This window comes from Lolium rigidum, chromosome 4 (genome assembly GCF_022539505.1).
Source record: "Lolium rigidum isolate FL_2022 chromosome 4, APGP_CSIRO_Lrig_0.1, whole genome shotgun sequence".
In the NCBI taxonomy this organism is placed as follows: Eukaryota; Viridiplantae; Streptophyta; class Magnoliopsida; order Poales; family Poaceae; genus Lolium; species Lolium rigidum.
In genome coordinates, this window is record NC_061511.1 from 134,257,265 (window position 1) to 134,277,923 (window position 20,659).

Genomic DNA, 20,659 nt, shown 5'->3' on the forward strand with positions numbered 1-20,659 from the left:
CATGTCCCCGTCCTCTGCTGGAGGTCGATGGTAGCCTGCTGTGGGTGGATCCGGGCGGTGCTACTTTGGTCACATGGCATTGCTGCCACGGGCGGCCGGAGTTGCTGCAATGGGCGACCGACGCTGGTACAGGCCCGACCGCCATGGCCACGGCCGCTGATGCATCAAGGGCTGGGAGGCGACGACATATGCTACAATAGGTGTCGGCGTCCGCTACAATAGGCGGCGGCGTCGGCTACAAAGGGCGGAGGCGCTTGCTACAAAAGGCGACGACAACTGCTACAAATGGCGGCGGCGCGACGACGGCTGCTACAATAGGCGGCGGAGCGACGGCGGTGTAGACGGCGGCGCGGCGTATTCTACAAAGTTAGCGGTGGCATCAGCTAGCGCTACAAGCGTCGCCGGCAGCCGGCAGTTGCTGTAAGGTTGCTACAAACAGGGGCGCCGCCGTGCTGCAAGGATGCGACAGCGGTGGCAGCCGGCGGTGCTGCCGGCAGGCGGTGGTACTGCAGGGACTTGACATCTCCGCGTGGTGCGGATCGTGCGGGACTGGGTGTCGTGTTTTTCTTTTTTTCTTTCTGCGCCGGAGCGCTGACTCAAATCAGACGGTCGCTGTCGCTCGCATCCAAGGGCTGCCGACCCGGGGATCGGAGATTTGATCCCCGGGGGACGCTCAGCGCTGCCCATTTTCTTACAGGTCACTTCTGCTAGTACTTATTCTTCCCCAAAGCCCCGTCCAGTAAAATTTGCTCCTTTCCCGACCAAAGCCCAACGAACTTCATTTGGATCATCACAATTATGAAACAGAAGGCCAGGCCCAACAAGCCCATCATTCGTCCTCAACTATATATTCCCCACCATTTACCACTTTCAGCACTTCACGCACCTAGGGTTTCTCCTCCGCCGCCGCCGCCGCCGCGCGTCTTCGTCTCCGCCGCCGCAACGATGGTACGCTATCTTCTTCCTCGATTTCCATGGAATTCTACCCATTCGTGTATGGTCTCAACGTTTTGCTAACGCCGCTTCTCGCCCCCTTTGCAGCCGTCCCACAAGACCTTCCGCATCAAGCAGAAGCTGGCGAAGAAGCAGCGCCAGAACCGCCCCATCCCCTACTGGATCCGCATGAGGACCGACAACACCATCAGGTGAAGTCCCCGTTCGTCTTTCCCCTCTCTTCGATTCAGAGTCAGCGTAGGCGTGCCGGTATGCTGACCCAGTCCTGCTCCCTCTTTCAGGTACAACGCGAAGCGCAGGCACTGGCGCCGCACCAAGCTCGGGTTCTAAGCAGGGGATGTCCCGGCCGGCTACTCCGTGGGGAAGCCATTTCAGGATGTTTCTGCGTTTATTTAAGTTAGAAAGTGATTTCAGGATGTTTGAACTAAGATTTTGGTGGTGTACTGAGGATACCATGATGTGCTAAGTAAACAACCCTCTATATGTTTATGTTCAACTGCCAATTACTCCCTTTGACTACTAGTTTGATCTCTGTCTTTGTGGCACAAAGTATGGTTTCCCCTGTACAATTTTGTTAGAATGCTGCAGTCATCTTTTAGCACCTTATGGTGTGATTATTGGTCACGGCCTATTTTGTAGGTCATGATGTGCAAGTCATATCTTTTTGGGTGTAGGTTTTATCATTTCCCGGTAGACCTTGTTGCGATTTTATGATCGATGTGCTGCAATTTGCTTGCTCAAGTTAGCTTGAATTTCTGTTTAAGTCCAAATTGTTTGAATTAAGACTTGGATGATGTTAATTGGTAGTACTCTGATGTCCGGTGGTTACCATGCGTGCTAAGTAACTACCCCTTTCCTTGTGTCTGTCTGTCTTCAAGTTATCCCTGAAGCTTAGTTTTGATTCACTTGCATTAGCCATCTTGTTCGACCATATGGTATACCTTTAGTTCACAGCTTATTTTGGAAGATATGCTTGGTGGGCCATGTTTGCTTAGATGTAAGTTCTTTCTCGAACATGATCTTTAACAAGAGCCTTGCGATTTTACGATTAATGTGTCTCATTGTGCCCAAGTTAGCTCAGATGGTTTCATTTCCTGTTCTGTATTATAATGTTTGACATGATGAATTTTGCTGCATGTGTGTTGGATGGTAATTAGTTATTTTAGCAGTGCCATGCTGCTTAGTAATTGACTTTGTTTACTTGGCTTCCAAAAATAACAGTTTAGTTGTAACATTTTAATTTTAGATGACCATGTTGTAGATTCTTGCATGGAGTGCTCATACTAGGCGTGGGTGCTTCATTCCCAGTCTATCAACTTAACATCTGTACCCCTACAAATACAGTAGATTTACTCCTGCAATATGTGCCTAGCTGATTATCTTTTTGAAAATGTCAGTTGTTATCTTTGTTTTCTGAGGAATGGAGGATGATGTCTTCTTTTGTCTTGCAAAACTACATCGTCCAGTTTTATAAAACTGAACTGAAGTTACAGGACTCGTCCAAAGCCTTTGGAACTTTTGAGATTTGTCTGAGCATCAGGCTTAATAAAAGTTTTCACAGCCCACTGTAATCCATTAAATGGTGTAGTGAAGTCTAGAAAAATTGAATGGACATGATTTTTCTATGAACTTAAGCTTTTCGATTGAATTTGACTGGTAATCTGACTAAGCTTGTCTAATTACTTGACTATGGAGGCAAGACTTCATATGACTGGATGTTTAAGTATGAAACTGAAACTCAAGATGTGATTTAGACATATAGACAGGAAAGTGATCTGATGTTTTGCCTGGCTTGTCCAAGCCTTTGGAACTTTTGAGATCTGACTGAGCATCAGTTTTAACAAAATTATTCTCAGCTCCATTAATTGTTGAAGCGAAGTCCAAACGATATTTTTTGTAGGCTGAAAGTCAAAACAATTGAATGGAAAACATTTTCTATGAACTTGATCTTTTTGATTGATATTGGTGGAGTACTCAACTATCAATAGTAACCTGACTGAGCTAGTATAATTAGTCGACTAGGGTGGCAAGACTATACGACAGGATGTTTACAAGTATGAAACTAGAAACTCCTGATGTGATGTAGATATATACAGATACGAAAATGGCTAATCAGTGTAGTCTGGGTGTACCATTTTCATTACCCAAAATCTAATTAATGCCTAGGTTCGCACATCACAAACTTGCCATCATTGCTGTCCTCTCGTCCACATTATACAACTCCCACCCACGAGATCGAGGACCTCTTCTCCTGCAGCTCCAGCCAATTGAAGGTACAGAGACAAAGATCACCGAGGTTGATCACACATGATCCCATATTATGGCCATGGCCTCCTTGGATCTGACCTACCGGCTACCGCAGCCGATGGCGTGTGGGGCAGGTGAGAGCAAGCCGAGAACGGTGCAGTATGTCCTAGGCGAGCAGTGCCTGACCTTCGCCCTGGTTGGCATGGCCATCACCACCATTGTGTTCCTTTGTGCTCGCGCCTCCACCAGCACCCCCATGACATCCACGATCTCCAGCAGTGTGGCCAGCCTGGCGGCGGTGGGTCTGGCCTCCCACCAGTACTCCGGCAGCGTGCCCCAGATGGCGTTATAGCACAAATCCTGCCTCCCCGCTGGCGAACGCTTGCTGATGGGGTTGAAGTGCAAGGGTTTACGCAGTTATCACGGGCGTTGCTGGGTTCGTGGGGAGGCAGCCTGGGCAACATCGTTCCAGGTGCTCCGCCACTCGAACAACCTGCTGCACTGAGGTGAGATTGCGCTTTCCATGATGGTGGCGTGACCTAGAGATTAGAATCGATAAACATTCTGTTATTCTCTGCATCAGAAAGTCTGATAGGATGAAACGGTAGTAAATTTTTCTCTCCATTTCTGACTACAAATTTTGAAACTGGATGTGCTTTATAATTTTCTGTTGCACCCGGTATTTTTCCTTATTCTGGATGAACTTTATGCATCTAGATGTAATATTTGTACCTTTTCTACATCTAGAATGTCTACTGGAGCGGTTGAAGAGGCGCATCTCGGCGGGGATGTCGCAGGGTTCTGCTAGTGTCCGTGGGTTGGTGGCCATGCGAGGCTGCTCTGATGGCGGTGTGCTACGGCATTGTCACGATCTTTGCGGCGTGAGGCTTTCTTCTGTGCGGGAGGCTGCTACGGGATGCTATGGCTCTGTCCTCCCGTCACCAAGGAAGCCGGGGCGGCGGCCCGAGGTAGATGGCCTTGGTGCGGGATGAGAAACTCTAGCCTCCCGTCTGTGGCGTGAAGTGACGCGACTCCTGCGGCATGTGGTTTGGATCGGTGGCCGGCGATGGTGCCACGTCGCTTGGCTCGCTACTCCTTAGCCCATGCCCTCTGGCTTGGCGGTTGAGGTTGCACTCCAGGTGAAAGCCCCGCACTTTGGTGCCAATGACGGTGGCGCTCTAGGGTGTCATTCTCCTTCTTGAATGTGTCGTTCGGGGAGTGTTCTACCGATGCGAGTGTTTAAGTCTCTCCGGGTGAAAACCTAAGCTCCTTTCGAGCCCGCGGCGGTAGCGATGAAACGTTACCTTCTTAAAGACGTCATCTTGGAGTCTCTTAGCTCTCGTGGTGCGAAAGGTTCGTGGCGGCCATATGGGGTGCCTTTTGTTGTCGAGGCGGCGGATGCCGGAACGGCGGCCACGGATTGTGGAAGGACGCTAAGGCAGCAGCCTCGGGTAGCAGCGCAGTCATGGCTCTACGAGGCAGAGTTGTGGCTCAGCTTTGCATGGGTGTCGAACCAGTGCCACGACGCTAGCTGGTTCGCCACTAGGATCGTTCTTTTACATTTCTTTTCCTTTTAATCCTTTTGGCCTCATGCAATGTTGTAAATAATATTCTACCTGCTAATATATGCAAGCCAGCAAGCTCAGAAGGGAACTTGGACCCTCTCTCTCCCCCGCTACAGTTAGGAGAGGCGATTTCTGAAAGCAACCGCTCGATCCACCTCGCCGCCGCCGATTCGGCGGATTCCTCGCCCTCCGGCGGTCGCTCCGGCGGCGGGAGGACGGGGGATCCCCGAATCCGGCGTGTATATAGTGTAGGGTCTAGGGGTTATCTGGCCGGTGGCGCTGTGGAGGTGGCGGCGGTGCTGGCGCGGTGTCGGTGGGCGGCGCTCCCCTTCTCTGTTGATGGTGCTCCGGCGGAGCTCCGTTGCGGATGTGCCGTCCTCCTCGTGCTCGCGGTTCCTAGGAGCGGTGGAGCACGTCCTTCCCTCGCCGGAGGCCGTGTGGCGGCGGATCCAGGCGTCGAAGCTAATAAAGGATTTGGTGATGTTGCGGAACAAGACGACGGCGTTGGCGGAGCAGGATGGAGGCTTTTCGGAGCCGAGGTCCGACGACTTCCCGTCCGTGGAGGGGCTCCTCCGAATCCAAGGCGTCTGTGGAGGAGCGACGGCGGCGCGCCATCGGCATGTGCTGTTCGTCGTCGACGGCGTTGTGTTCCAGAAGGACCTTCTTGTATTTTTGCCTTTGTTCTGGTTCTCTCTGTAAGGGACTTGTTCTAATATCACCAGATCTTTTCCGCAAAAAAAAAATATATGCAAGCCAGCAATTGGTGGACCTTATATTTTTTTTCCCGCAACAACATGGGAGGAATCATCTACAGTACCTGTTCTTGCAGTTAATTTGGTTAGCCAGTCCATTTAGAAGGAAAGTAGAAACCGCGTCGGATTCGTCCAACACATCCGCGCCTTAATTACTACCAGTTCAGCCTAGCTCAACTTCCATATGTAAGGATACGGAATTGGAACCTTATACGGACTCGATCGCACTCAGCTGGCTTTTCCCGCGGCTTCCCTCAAACTGTCATCTCGTGTTCTAGTCGGAGGCGAACTCCATAGGCAGATGGTCTCGGATCCCTCGATCGATATATATGCCGGCGCTCCCCAGGTCTTCATCCATCCATTGCTCGACCGATCGACCGCAAGGGACAACCGCCCGCATACCATCGATCCATCGACACGCATCCAACTCGCCCGCTGCCGCGAACCAAGTCGATTGACGAACGCGCATTCACCGACCATGGGCTTCGTCGCCGGAACCAGCCATCTCCCCACCACCACCACGGCGCCGCACCACGCCGGCCGCAAGCGGCCACGCACGCAGCAGCTGACCATGACGCTGGCCCTCGACGACCCTTCCGCCGCGGATCAGCAGCAACTATCCAAGGCAGCCATCACCCGCGCTCTCATGCCTTTCGTGCCATCAGGCGAGCCCATAGACGCCATCCCGCTCCCGCTCTCCATCGCAGCTCCCAAGAAGAAGAAGGTCGCTTCCGCCGCAGACCAGCAACCGAAGGACGCCGGAGCTCTGGCGCCGTTCGTGCCATCGGGCGAGCCCATAAAGGCCGCTCCCAAGAAGATCGCTCCGGCCGTCGTCCGTGCCGAGCCTCCGTGGCTACGCAGGGGGCTGCTCCCGCACCTGAGGCTCCGCTTCGACCTACCAGTTTACTTCATCGCCGAGAAGGCCGTGACCATCACCGACTTTGTTCCGCAGCAGAACCGGTTCCGTCTGCCGAGCGAAGGCGTGATCCGCAACCTCCGGCCCATGCTCTCCCCCCTGGAACGCAAGGCTGCCAACCTCCTGCACGAGGAATGCCCGAGACCACCCAAGCTGCCGAAGCGTCCCAAGGTCCCAGGGGAGAAGCGGGCCAAGAGACAGGGGAAGAAGCACGGCGGGCTCCCCGTGCTCGTGGTCGAGCCCTACGCCGGCATTAGGGAGCTGCAGCTGTCGCGCTGGGATAGCAGCGCCGGCACCGTCATCAAGGGAGAAGGCTACATGGACTTCATCAAGAAATGCGGCTTCAAGGCGGACGACGTCGTCCAGATTTGGGCCTTCAAAGACACCTACTTCCGTCTCTTCGGCAAGGATATGTGCCATGACAGCCCTCTCTATCTTTTGATCACTAAGAAAGAGTAGATGCAGGCTGCCACATTAGTTCATATACGAAGAGGAACTAGTAGAGGACGCATTTTACTTCTTCTTGAAATGTAGATTGACATCTAGCCAGCCGCCAGGGCTATTTATTATGTACTACTAACTCTGTTCTTGTTTAATCAACACGATGTACAAGCTAGGTAGTACAGCATTTCTGCTTTTCTCGATCGCGTCAATTAAACATGAACAGAGGGAGTACTTGTTCATACCTTAATTTTAATTATTATTGCAACATTGTTCGAACCCTAGTTTTAAACATGATTTTTCTCTCGCACCGTTCAAACTTACTACGTTACGGAGCCATTATGGTACCTCTATTAGAAAAGAGGATCAAGCGAAGGCACTTTAAAAATATACCATAGTAGTTTATCCAAATAAACAAAGGCCATCTCATCCCTTCATGTTTTGGGTTTTGTAAAACGTGTATGGGGCAACTGCTCAACTCCCTAAACGTGGGTGCGGCTATCTCATTATATAGAGGGGTACACAATATGTGTACAATACAATTACAGACAATGTACAACTACTCCGTATTATATACAGTCTAACACCCTCCCTCAATCTTAACTATATCCTGAGGTACAGAGTAAGTTAAGATTGCGCCTACAACCTACAAACTGAGGCAGCGGAAGAGGCTTTGTGAAGATGTCAGCAAGTTGATCCTTAGAAGAGATGAACTTGATTTGGAGTAGCTTCTGAGCAACGCGTTCCCTTACAAAATGATAGTCAACTTCAATGTGTTTCGTTCGGGCATGAAATACCGGATTCGATGACAGGTATGTAGCACCGATGTTGTCACACCAAAGAACAGGCGGGCGTCCTTGGGGGATCCTCAACTCTCTCAACAACGACTGTATCCATATGATCTCAGCCGTGGCATTAGCAACTCGCCTTATACTCGGCTTCGAGTGCTACTACGAGACACCGTAGCTTGCTTCCGAGCATTCCAGGCGATCAAGTTAGGTCCAAAGAAGACCGCATAGCCCCCCGTGGATCGCCTGTCATCAGGGTTGCCAGCCCAATCAGCATCTGAGAAAGCAGAAAGACCCAAAGACGATGCAGAATGCAGATGCAACCCATATGAGGCAGTGAGACGAATATAGCGCAAGATGCGCTTCACCGCTGACCAATGTGTAGTCCTGGGAGCATGAAGAAACTGACACACACGATTGACTGCAAATGAGATGTCAGGTCTGGTGATAGTCAAATACTGTAAACCACCAACAATACTGCGATACTCAGTGGCTTCCTCAGAAGCAAGAGGATCCCCATCAAAGGCAGACAGTCGGTCAGTAGCAGACATAGGAGTAGAGGCATGTTTGCACTCTAGCATACCAGCTCGGCGCAGTAAATCAAGAGAATACTTATGCTGAGTAAGAGACAATCCAGCGGAAGACCTCGAGACTTCCAATCCAAGGAAGTAGTGCAACGTGCCTAGATCCTTCAGAGCAAAGACACCACTCAGAGCTGACAAGAGACGATCAATAGCAGAATCTGAGGAGCTGATAAGAATGATATCGTCAACATAGACTAGTAGATACATGGTGACCTCAGGACGCTGCAGAAGGAATAAGGACGTATCGGCAGTAGAGGGAACAAAACCATGAGCCCGAAGAACAGAGCTAAGGCGTGCATGCCAAGCACGAGGAGCCTGTTTGAGACCATAGAGCGCCTTAACGAGGCGACAGAGATGCTGAGGGCGAGTAGGATCAACAAAGCCCGGGGGCCGACGCATATAGACCTCCTCCTCCAAGACTCCGTGCGTAAAAGCATTCTGAATATCCAACTGGCGCAATGACCACCCTCGCATGACAGCCAAAGAGAGGAGCAAACGAATGGTAGTGGGTTTGACAACTGGACTAAATGTATCCTCATAATCAAGTCCATACCTCTGTTTGAAGCCCTTGGCTACTAACCGAGCCTTGTAGCGTTCAATAGACCCATCGACATGTTTCTTGACCTTGAAAACCCACTTTGAATCAATAACATTGACGCCGAGACACGGGAGGAACCAGCCGCCAAGTATTGTTCTTCCGAAGTGCCCGAAACTCCTCTTCCATAGCACATCGCCAATGAGGAATACCAAGGGCAGCCTGAAAATGGCGGGGTTCGCGAGTAGGGTCAGCCTCAGCTTGAGCAACGCATGATGCAATCCAGGCGACGAGTCCCATCAGTGCGAGTTTTCGGGCGGTATATTCCAGACTGGCTGCGCGTACGAGGGCGAAGAGCAGCCGGTGCTGGGGCAGGTGGTGAAGCCGTGTCGGTCGATGACGGCGACGGAGAGGCAGGAGGCGAGGCAGCTGGTGACGCAGGGCTGGGCAACGGCGACCCAGGCAGAGAGGGCGCGGGTGACGCAGGAGCCCTAGGCGGCGTCACACAGGCCGGCGTGGAGCCAGTTGCAGAGGCCGGCATTATGCCGGGGATGGAGGCCGGGGCAGAGCCAGGCGACGAGGATGATGCAGCGGGGACAGAGGGCGCCAGACCGCCGCGATCGACGTCAAGCGTGCATGGCACATGCACGTGATCATCAGGCGGTCCAGACACCGGCGTGCCCGACGTGGACGACGGAGATTCCTCGAGAAGTTGAAGACGCGCTCCGCGGCCAATACCTGCAGCATGATTAGGTAGCAAAGCAGGAGAGTGTGCAGCATCTACAAATTGGTCAGGCAACGGTAAATACGAATGCACAGGTGTATCGGAGGCGGTGGTGGTCGGAAGTGCGGAAAAAGGAAACACATTCTCATCAAACACGACGTCACGAGAGATATAGACTCGGTTAGACGGAACATGGAGGCATTTGTACCCTTTGTGGAGAGCACTATACCCGAGAAAGACACACTTCTTAGACCGAAACTCGAGTTTGTGTTTGTTGTATGGTCGAAGATGAGGCCAACATGCACACCCGAAGACCTTCAGAAAAGTGTAATCGGGAGTTTCATTAAGCAAGAGTTCTAGGGGAGTTTTCATCTTGAGGAGTCGTGTAGGAAGCCTATTGATCAAAAAACAGGCTGTAAAGAATGCATCACTCCAGAAACGGAAAGGAGCGGAGGCATGAGCGAGCAAAGTCAAGCCAGTCTCAACAACATGACGGTGCTTACGTTCGGCGGCGCCATTTTGCTGATGTGTATGAGGACAAGCTACACGGTGAGAAATCCCAAGCTTAGTAAAGAAGGAATTAAGGTTGCGATACTCGCCCCCCCAATCAGACTGAACATGAACAATTTTGTGCTTAAGGAGACGCTCAACATGTGCTTGAAATTGAAGAAAAACATCGAACACATCAGATTTCCGCTTAAGAAGATAAAGCCATGTAAACCGACTATAAGCATCAATAAAACTGACATAGTAATTGTGACCACTAACGGATGTTTGGGCAGGACCCCACACATCGAAAAAATAAGCTCAAGCGGAGTTGTAACTACACGACTCGAATCTGAAAAAGGAAGCTGATGACTCTTGCCTTGTTGACGAGCATCACAAACTGAATCAGCATTATTATTTGACACTACTCGGGAGCTCATGGCGATGGAGAACATGACGAACTATGGGTGTAGCAGGATGACCAAGACGCGCATGCCGGTGAGTGGAAGACACACGAACACCGCCGAAAGCCTGAGGAGCGGACGGCACATCAAGCGCATATAGCCCATGGCGTAGACGACCTCTAAGAAGCACGGCCCTCGTGTCCGGATCCTTAATATAAAAGGAGAAACGGTGAAATTCAGCAAACACATTGTTATCACGAGTAAGTTGAGGAATAGACAACAAACTACGTGTAGCAGAAGGAACTCTAAGGACATTGAGAAGGTGCAAGGTCTTAGAATTATGCGCAAGAAGCGAAGCCTGACCAATATGTGAGATATGCATACCTGCTCCATTGGCGGTGCGAACCTGATCATTGCCGCGGTACGGCTCCTGTGTGGAGAGCTTCCCCATCTCACTTGTCAAGTGATTTGTGGCTCCCGTATCCATGTACCAAGTATGATCAATGGGGTACGATGGAGTGCTACCTTGCTCATGACTCGCAAGGGCCACCTGTTTCTCGTTCCCCTTGCCATTGTTGCCAATACCCAAAAAATCCTGCTTGAAGCGACGATGACAGCGCGAGGCGATGTGCCCATCCAGACCGCACAGCTGACAGGCCTGCTGAGCTCCACAGCAGGGGCAGCAAGCACGCGGGCGGCCCCCAGTGGTGACGCCGGGGGCGCGCGCTGCGGGCGACGGCTGCGGAGTCGGCGACGGAGAGGCCGGCGGCTTGCCCCCACCCGTAGGTGTCTTGGGGTTCTTGCCACCACCACGGTACGCAGCGTTTGCCGTCGAGGGAGCAGCATGCTTCTTCTTGACACGTTGCTCCGTCGCAAGGAGGCGCGCATAGAGTTCGCGCGGCGGAATAGGAGTCTCGCGAGCATCGATGTTCTCGCAGAGGTTGTCGTAGTCTTCGTCCAGCCCGTTCAAGACGTACGAGGTGAAGTCCTCGGGTCGGAGCGGCTGGCCGATGGCGGCAAGGGTGTCAGCGAGGCCCGTGACCTTGTTGAAGTACTCGGTAACGGAGCGGTCGAGCAGCTTAACCTCGCCAAGCTGAGTGCGGATGGCGTGAGCCCGCGCGTGAGACTGCGACGCGAAGCTTGCATGCAGAGCGCCCCACGCTTCCCGAGACGTGGCGGCAAAGATAACCAGCGACGACACACTCTCCGTGAGCGACGACTGGATGGCGGAGAGGATGGCCTGATCCTGGGCCACCCAAGCATGGTACGCCGGATCATACGGCGAGGGGCACGGGTAGGTGCCATCAACGTAGCCCTCCAAGTAACGGCTGCGAAGAAGGGGCAGCACCTGAGCGCGCCAAGCGAGGTAGTTATCCACCTTGAGCTTCACCGGTATGAGATGGGCAAAGTAGAAGGGTCCAGAGGCACTCCCAGGGTGCTCCGGAGACGGCGGTGGAGGTGGTGCCGGCGGGAAGCGGGGCGGCGCGTAGACGCTCAGATCCGTCGAGGGAGCAGCAGCAGTAGGTGGAGGGGCGGTCGACCAACTCCCAGGTGCAGCATAGGACGGCGACGGATAGCCACCGTAGGCAGGGGTGCCATGGGGAGCCCCGTAGGTAGACGGGGTGGGCGGCCAGCTTCCTGGTGCAGGGGCGCCGTAACCCCCTGGAGCAGCATAGGCGCCAAGCGATGGCGGGGCAGATGGCCACCCTCCAGGGGCACCGTACTGCCCATAGTACGAGGGCGGAGGGGCGCCATACAGCTGCGACGGAGGCGGAAGACCACCAGGCGACGGCGGCACAGCGGGAGCGGAAGATCCGATCGGCACGACAGGGTCGGGCGGAACGGAGCCAGCAGGGATCGAGGGCGCAGCATGGTCTCGCGGCCATCGTGGACGACGGCAGCCGAGAGCGCGCCCGGGCAAGAGGCTGGGACGCCAGGAACGGCGAGGCAGGAGCGACAGGGAAGGGCGACGGCGCGGCGCCGGCGCTAGCAGGTACCGACGGGGCGGCGGCGGCGGCCGAGCCAAGGGCAGCGGAAGACATCATGACCTAAACCTAATCTGATACCATGTAAAACGTGTATGGGGCAACTGCTCAACTCCCTAAACGTGGGTGCGGCTATCTCATTATATAGAGGGGTACACAATATGTGTACAATACAATTACAGACAATGTACAACTACTCCGTATTATATACAGTCTAACAGGTTTGGGGAGGGGGTACCGAAGATGAAACTGATCACCTACCCGCTAGTTTGGAGAGGAAACACTAGAAGACACTCAATTAATTTTCTTTGAATTTAGATAGACATCTAACTGATCACCTAGACACCTACCCATTAGTTTGGGGTGCAAGGAGAGAAAAAAAAACTCAGAAAACCTTTAGTCCCAATTGATATTACAAATCGGGATTAAAGGGTAGACCTTTAGTCCCGGTTTGTAACACCAACCGAAACTAAAGGTTTTTGCACCAGAGGCAGCCTGCCGCAACCCCTTAAGTTCTAGTTGGTGCCTCCAACCGGGACTAAATGTTCTAAACGAACCGGGACTAGAGGGTGACCGTGGAATGTTTTTTATCACACATACTCTTTTTGGCCGACGTAGAGCCCTAATGCTGCGTTTAGATGCATAGAATTAGGTCTAGAATCATGGAATATAGGGGGATCAATGTCCTACGTTTGAATTGGCCTTTGAATTGTTCATGGAAACGGAAGGAAATTCCGAGCCCCCACTAGCTTAAGTGCAAATAGCCTGGCTACGATTCGGAGCTCGCCAATAAATGCTCTTCTCCTGTGCATGGGAGGTCTCCCCCCTCGGAATCGCGTGGAAACGCACCCGCACCGCACATATGTGTTTGCTCGATAAACTATAAGAAAGGCCACCCTCCATGAAGCGAGCAACGCCAACAACCACCCCGACGATGGTGCACAGGTTGGGCCTCCCTCCTGGTCTACCATCCCTAGCCCCCTCCTACACGCCCTACCTTTCCCGCCCCTATTCCATGTGCCCGCCCCCTCCGCGACCTGTCCTAACCCTGGCCTCCCTCCTTCACGTAGGTTAGGTCTCCCTACTCAAGCGCCTGCGCCACCGGCCTACCCTGCATCCTGGGGCTCTCGTGCCGCCCCTTTCCATGGGCCTCTTAGCCCCACGATCTGGTCACTCGTCCTCCTGCATGGCCGTCGTGCCTCCATCTCGATCTCTAACAACGCTAGGGATCAACTGGCTATAAATAGCCTTCCTAGCAGCCACCTTCTGAACCGTCGGATCAACTTAAGTGAGTGAATTCTGCACATCGTGGTATAAAAATGGTTCGTGTGTAACAATTAAATTCTGAGTATGTAACACATTTGTCCTCAACATTTTTCATTTAGTCGCGAAATAATGGTATATTTCTTTTGCCAATGGTACAAAAAAATTCCCGAATGTATCATTTTTTCCTAGGTATGTAACATTTTAAAAAATACGACACTGTTATACAACATTTATTTGCAATGCATCCAATATTTTGATCTAATGTATATAACATTACACGATAAGGTATGTGTAACATTGATGCACATAACTCTGTACCAAAATCCGTGGAGACTTTTCATGCCCGATTTGAGATTGCCCACAACGAATCCGGGCGGCGGCGGAGAGGAAATTTGGAGGCGCGTATATGGCTATGGAGGGAGGCCGGCCTTAGTTTTAGCCGAAGCAGCTGGAGAGGAGTAGCCCCGGTGCTGCCGCTGCTGAAGTGGTCAGGGCGGTGGGGGATAAGATTGACTTCTTGGCCATGGCGTTGCAGAGGCTACCTGAAGAAGGAAGATGGTAAATCGAGGAGAAGCAGTAGCTGGACGCCATGTGCAGCGAGGAGCTGCAGCGGCGACAGGCTCACGCGAATGAGCGGAAGGGCAGGGCGTGGAAACCGGCTCGCGCAGAATAGCGGCAACAGCTGGCTCGCGCAGATGTACGGCTGCAACGAAGGCGGCTGGTTACGGGTCGGCAGCCGGTGCAGGCGGATGAATTCCAGCGGAAACGCGTGTGAAGAGAGATGACAGGAGGAAGACGACCCATGCAGTTGAACCGGCTGATGTAACCCATGCAGTTGAACCGGCTGATACATCAGCCGGTTGACAAGAAGACTTTTCCTTGTGTGTTGTAGTCTAACTGTATTGTATACGATATGGTGATGCATAAATCTATCATATCTACCCTTGTATATACCATATATATAAAGCAATGCCGGGCCCCTTGAAGACGCATGGCCCTCCAACGGGACGACACAAACGGATGTGGAGGGACCATTTACGACCGCGCGGTTGAAAAATGCGTAACGGCTCAACGCATACTGACCGAGCTATAAACAAAGATATAAATGCGATCCAACTATGCGGCATATTTCCATCTGCGTGGACGCTGCGTCCGTGTCAGTCGAATAAGGCCCTCTCCAATCCACTGAAATCAGCTCTCTTTTCATTCACTAGATGATCGGTTGCGCTATCGCGCAAATTGCAGAATCAATACATCATAGAAATGCATAAATCAGTGCAAACAAAAGCGTATTAATAATATGCTAATGGACGACTAATACATAGGATGACCCGTTGTGCCCCAGCCCAAAGACCGAACCGGAGCCTGAATTGAAGCCATGCCTTACCAGTAAGTGAAATCATGGTGATAATCAGCAAGAAATAAAACACAAATGAATCAACAGTAAATAGACAACTGATTCTTTTGTTGCACACGAAGTTGATCACAAAATCCCCAATAGCAGTACACTGTCATACAACACGGATGATAGAATCAAAGTCACAGCATAGTAAATAGCCCATGTTCCAGTAATATGTTTAGTTCTATTCTGATGCTGTGTAAGCTATAAAATACATATAAATAATACAAAGGGGTTAAATAGAAAATTAGGATTTGGGCATTCTAACTCCAAACCGTCAAGATCTCCGGTAAGATAGCCCCGTCCCGAACTGTTCTCTCGCCAACTGTCAGGCTGCTACAAAATTAGAGCAAAGCAGCGGATCCGTGGCCTATGCTTTGCTCGGAGAAGATGGACCGCCAAAACTGCAAAAGAAAAAGTAGAACTACGCATGCTAACACAGTAATATTATTTCCTATATGTTAGTATATCTAATTCCAAAACTTGGCTTTTCAATTTTCAGATACACTCACATTACATTTTATTTTTCAGGTTTATCTAATTTTCAACTGTACCTGTAACCAATTTTACTCTTTTGAGACTTACTATTGATCTATCCTAGAACACTCAAATTCTAAATATTGTTGGCTCTTGCGATATCAAATTTCCATTAGAATGGAGGACCTTGCATAATCTCATGGTGCACAAGAAGTTGAACCTCGGCACAAGACAGCGATTTCACAATGTCGGCCCCTGCGACAACCAGTAGGACCTCAAAGATGAAGAGGTAAATTACCTTTGGTGGGTACTAATTGGCAAGCTGCCGCAACTGCCATACATACTACAGGTAAATACACCCGAACCGACTGTATGCGGCTCCCAGAGGCAGCTGGTACACACAAAAATGGCCAGCATAATTAGAATCAATTAATTGTGGCTAAAACAAGCCGAGTATACCAGTGAAGCGCAGAAGGAAGCTGAGGACGGTGGCGGACGGTCTGCAGGACCATGCCTGGGCACGAGACATCCATGGCACGCTCGGGCTCCATGAGATTGGGCAGTACCTGTTAATCTGGCAAGCCATTGACGGCACACAGCTCCACGACGCCCCAGACCAGCTGCTCTGGAAGTGGACGGCGAACGGCAACTACTCTGCCAGCTCCGCTTACCTCGCCACGTTCCAGGGTTCCACCCTCTGCCCGGTGTGGAAGCACATTTGGAAAGCTTGGGCGCCACCACGGGTCAAGTTTTTCAACTGGTTAGCGTCCCAGAATCGATGCTGGACTGCCGACCGGCTGGCGCGTCGTGGCCTGCAACACCACCCCCGCTGCCTATTTTGCGATCAGGAACCCGAGACCATGCGGCACCTACTCATCCACTGCCCCTTTGCCAAGCAAGTTTGGCTCGAGGCTCTGGCTTGGTTGCGTTTGTCGTGCCGTACGCCACGGGACACAAATGATTCTATCTTCACTTGGCTGGTGGAAGCGAAGCAAACGACGCCCAAACCTCTCCGCAAAGGGCTAGGATCATCAGCGCTGCTCCTGCCATGGATGATTTGGAAGCACCGAAACGACTGTGTTTTTGAGGGAGCACGGCCATCTGTGCACGACCTGATGTCCAAAGTCAAGGAAGAAGCATCCCTCTGGGCTAAGACGGGTGCTATGGGGCTTAGGGTAGCGCTGCCGGCGACCTGGGATGTGCACTGAGTAGCTGAGTGTGTATATTGTATGCTGCCTCCTAGGAGGATTGTAAACATTCTATGTTTTCAATGAAATGAGACGCAAAGGTCTTTTGCGTTTTCTCGAAAAAAGTATACCAGCGAAAAAAACAAAAAAGGAGAATTAGGAATAAAGACATACAAAAGAAAGAGAAGTCTGCATATGAAAATACTTGCATCGCCCTGTAATCAGAGGGTGAGTTCAACTTACACGTGCCATTACTATTAGCTACAGAGGTTGAGTTGTATATAACTAAAGATTAAACCCAATTTGTTATTGAAACATAAATGAAAATATCATTGTTTACTTAGAATACTTACATAACCATGCGTAATTTACGAATGCATGATATTGCAGCGAAACTCACCGTGAGATAATTTGACACACTTCTGCTGCAGCCAGAGATGAGCTTTAAAGCTTCCAATGCACAAGCAGCAGAAATAATTGCATGGCTGGGATGATATTCTTCACAACATCCTGTAATCAGGAATGCACATGTCATGCAGTCATGCCCTCTTAAATTACACGCCACACATGATAAATGGGTGGCATGTTAAGATGGAGAGACACTATTTGACTCCATTTAAAAATTCAAATCAAGCGGTTAAAAGGCCAAAGATGGTGCAAGTCACTGTATAACATCATTTCTTGAAATAAATCCAGAAAGCAACTCCTAAGAAAGGCCAATATGCCATACACACGTATATTTGCAAAACCTGCAGTAAAAGAAATAACCATCATGCATTGTATGTTTAGATAAACCTACTTAAGGCCAATATACTTTGCTATTGCTTTGCAGTCCACTGGTAGACAGATTGCAATTAATGAAAAAACGGTAGCTAATAATCATTTCATCTTTACTATTAAGAGCAAACTGGTGAATGCCTGGTGTCACACCTCAAAGTAATTACACAAACATGCCACCGCGCTCACATGGATTGGAGATCCATGTGTTGCATGCTGCATTATCTGCCACCGCGCTCACATGGATTGGAGATCCATTCCGTTGCATGCTGCATTATCTACTCAGAGTTTGTTAGATAATCTTAGATTAGTTAAGAGTATGCCGCATGCATGCAGCCTTATCTACTTTTAAATAGCAACAAACCTCTTCCAGGCCACAAACGACTTCTCTTATGTGATACCCGCATGCATTGCGTGATGATCGCATCATTCTTATGGTGGCCGAAGGGAGATTCGTGGCTGCCGCGAGCATCTTAGCTCACCGTCTCCTCTAGCCGCTAAATCGACCGCCGCCGCCAGGACCAGCTACGCGCGCCCGCATCTGCCAACCGGTGCCAAGAACATTTGCGAGCTCATGTGCTGACTCGAGCAACCAAAGTAGCAATGGGGAGGACACAACGGATGTTTTCGTATGATCGAAACCATATATCTTGAGATGTCGTGAATATCTGATTCATTTTTTCTTTGTCTTAGGTTTGCACATTCTTTGGTGAAGGGCTCACGTAATGTGTGCGCAGTGCAAGTTCAAGGGATATGGTTATCCATGGATATAGTACATATATACGTAGTGCATTGCCGTTACATGTTCATGGGCACCCCCAGACACACTACTCCGTCGGAAGGATCCGACGTCTATGGCTCTAGGTATGGCAGGTTGAAGTTTTTTTTTTCTAGAACCTGGATATTTACTCAACTGCTTTGTATTTTGCTTCTTTACTTGATTTTTCAGATCTTCTTTAGAGCATCCCTAGCAGTCTAGGTCTAGCAGATTCCCAATATTTTAGATGTGCAGACGCCTCCCTAAACATAGTGGAGCAAAATTTTGCTCCTCTAAACTTTTTCGCTAGAACCGATCCGCAATAATTAGAGGACTAAAGCTATAAATTTGGCTCAAACATACTATCAAACACTTGCTATGCGTCGTTGCCAGAGAGGAACGGCGGTGCCCCAGCCGGCGTGCTTGCACCAGCGCCTCTCATATTCCGCGCCGGTACGCGGCGGCGCTACCCGGGCTTGACGGTGCAACTTCGGATTCAGTACAATCTACCTCGCGCGCCTCGCCGGCTCCAAGAAGCTCGCCGCCGTCAAGCTCCGCCGCAGCTGCAGCAAGTTCCTGCACCACGCCTTCCGCCATGAGCTGGACGCCCTCCTCCACGTCCGCCACCCCGTTGGCGCTGCCCATCGCCGCGCACCAGGCGTTCCAGTCCACCGTGTTCCTGCTCAAGTCCCTAGAGCAGCCGACAGTGTGTTCCGACACGACGAGCAAGATCGAGCGGTTTCTGGTCCAGCCAGCCGTCGAGAAATGCATGGTCGGGCGCCACCGCGCGTCAGTCGATAAGGCACCGCTTCTGCTGTCACGGGCCGTATTCGCGTCGGCCGGGTTCACGCCAGTGCAGGCTAGCACGTTCGCCGAGTCACAGGCAGAGTCGATGCTGCACAAGGTGCCCGTCCGTGGGTTCCGGCTCACTCTGCCTCTACTAGCAGTGCGCCGAGCTCGTGCTGGTCTCGGCATAGCATAGCTGACCTCGCCGTCGGCTGGCTCGCCACTGTGCGTAGGTGAGAATAGGCACCGGCCAGCAGCGGCAGGACTTGGCGAGTGATTCGGCAGTGATGGGGAACACGACTCGGCGCCGGAGAATCGCGGCGACTCAGCGGGAGGTGGTGGTGGCCGCTGGTGACATCTGGGGCAGCGGGAAAGGACCCACGGTGGGCTGTTGTGGGCGCTCCGGCGGCGGCGAAAAGGTGCAGCCAAGGAGCAAGGATATGCGCATCTGCTCCCACTGTAGGTGCCGACGCCTCCGTTCCAGCCGGCTACGGCCGGATCCGTGCAGTGTAGTACTGGGACTGCTGGAATCATTGACCCTCTTGCTGCTGCGCCATCTTGAAAGGCACTCATAGGGCCGAATGCTGAACAAGAGGACGGTGAGGTGGGCGACGGGATGGAGGGAGACGAGTTTGAGGAAGAGAGGATGGTGATCAGTGATCTTGTACGGCTGTCGTTGCTGCTTGGTTCGAGTGGATGCATTGGGGAGATTCTACTGCTACTTGTGTGTGTGTGTGTTGTTGTTGTTGTGTCTTGATGTGTGATGTGCCGCCAACCTCGGCTGTCAGCGCCGAGCATCTCCTCGCCAATATGCTGGACAAGAACTCCATCACTACAGGAACGGAGCACTACGCTGACGGCCGGCTGCCCTCGGCGTAGCCACGCCTGGCCCTCGGCGTAGGCTACGCCAACGGCAGCCCTCGGCGTCTAGATCCCTCGGTATAGGCCAGTGTGCCGTCGGCGTAGAGGTAGCCCCCGGCGTATGCGTCGTACACCGACGGCCGGCGAGCCCCTTGGCGTACACGTCCTCGGCGTAGCATCAACGGCGGGTCGTCGCCGTTGACGACGGGCAGCATACGCCGACGGCATAGCCCTCGGCGTAGCGCGCGACGTGGCGAGCCAAGGGGAGTCCAAACCATGCAGACGCCGACGGCCACCATGCAGACGCCGACGGCCTCCGAGTGCGACGTGGCGTTCGTGCGCGCGCCCGCGCTGCTCTGCTTGCGCCGCACGTCAGGGGATATGCCGACAGCATAGCCCTCGGCATAGCGACTGACGTGTCAGCTGCTGGGATGCCCGCGCCGTTGCAGGGCAGGCCATACGCCGACGGCAATGCCCTCGGCGTAGCCAATGCCATTTGGTTCGGCAGCTGGGCCAGTTTCACAGCAGCTGGTCCAATTTCACAGCAAATGAAGCAATTTCACAGCAATTTCATCCAAATACATGCAAATTCATCCAAATTCACCATAATTCACATAAATAGCATGAAATCCACATAGTAGCATACATGGTGCATGTAATAGCATACAAAGAGGAGAGTGCCATGTCATCCAATACATAGTAGTAGGGGTAGCACATGATGGCAAGCAAGAAGCCCGATGCCGACTAGCGAAGGAAGGACCCGGACGG

General features: G+C 51.8%; 1 protein-coding gene across 1 annotated transcript; it reads left to right on the top strand.

Annotated features, from left to right (window-relative positions):
- The first annotated feature begins 905 nt into the window (after window positions 1–905).
- On the top strand, window positions 906–1,627 carry LOC124708804 (60S ribosomal protein L39). Its single transcript, XM_047240462.1, has 3 exons — window positions 906–948; window positions 1,042–1,145; window positions 1,236–1,627. The coding sequence occupies exons 1-3, from the start codon at window positions 946–948 to the stop codon at window positions 1,282–1,284; spliced, it is 156 nt and encodes a 51-aa protein (XP_047096418.1). The 5' UTR covers window positions 906–945; the 3' UTR covers window positions 1,285–1,627.
- Window positions 1,628–20,659: the final 19,032 nt, after the last annotated feature.

Excerpts from the sequence above, each read along its gene's own strand:
- LOC124708804 (XM_047240462.1), top strand. Across the intron at positions 1,146-1,235 it reads AGGACCGACAACACCATCAG|GTACAACGCGAAGCGCAGGC; the intron begins GTGAAGTCCCCG and ends TCCCTCTTTCAG.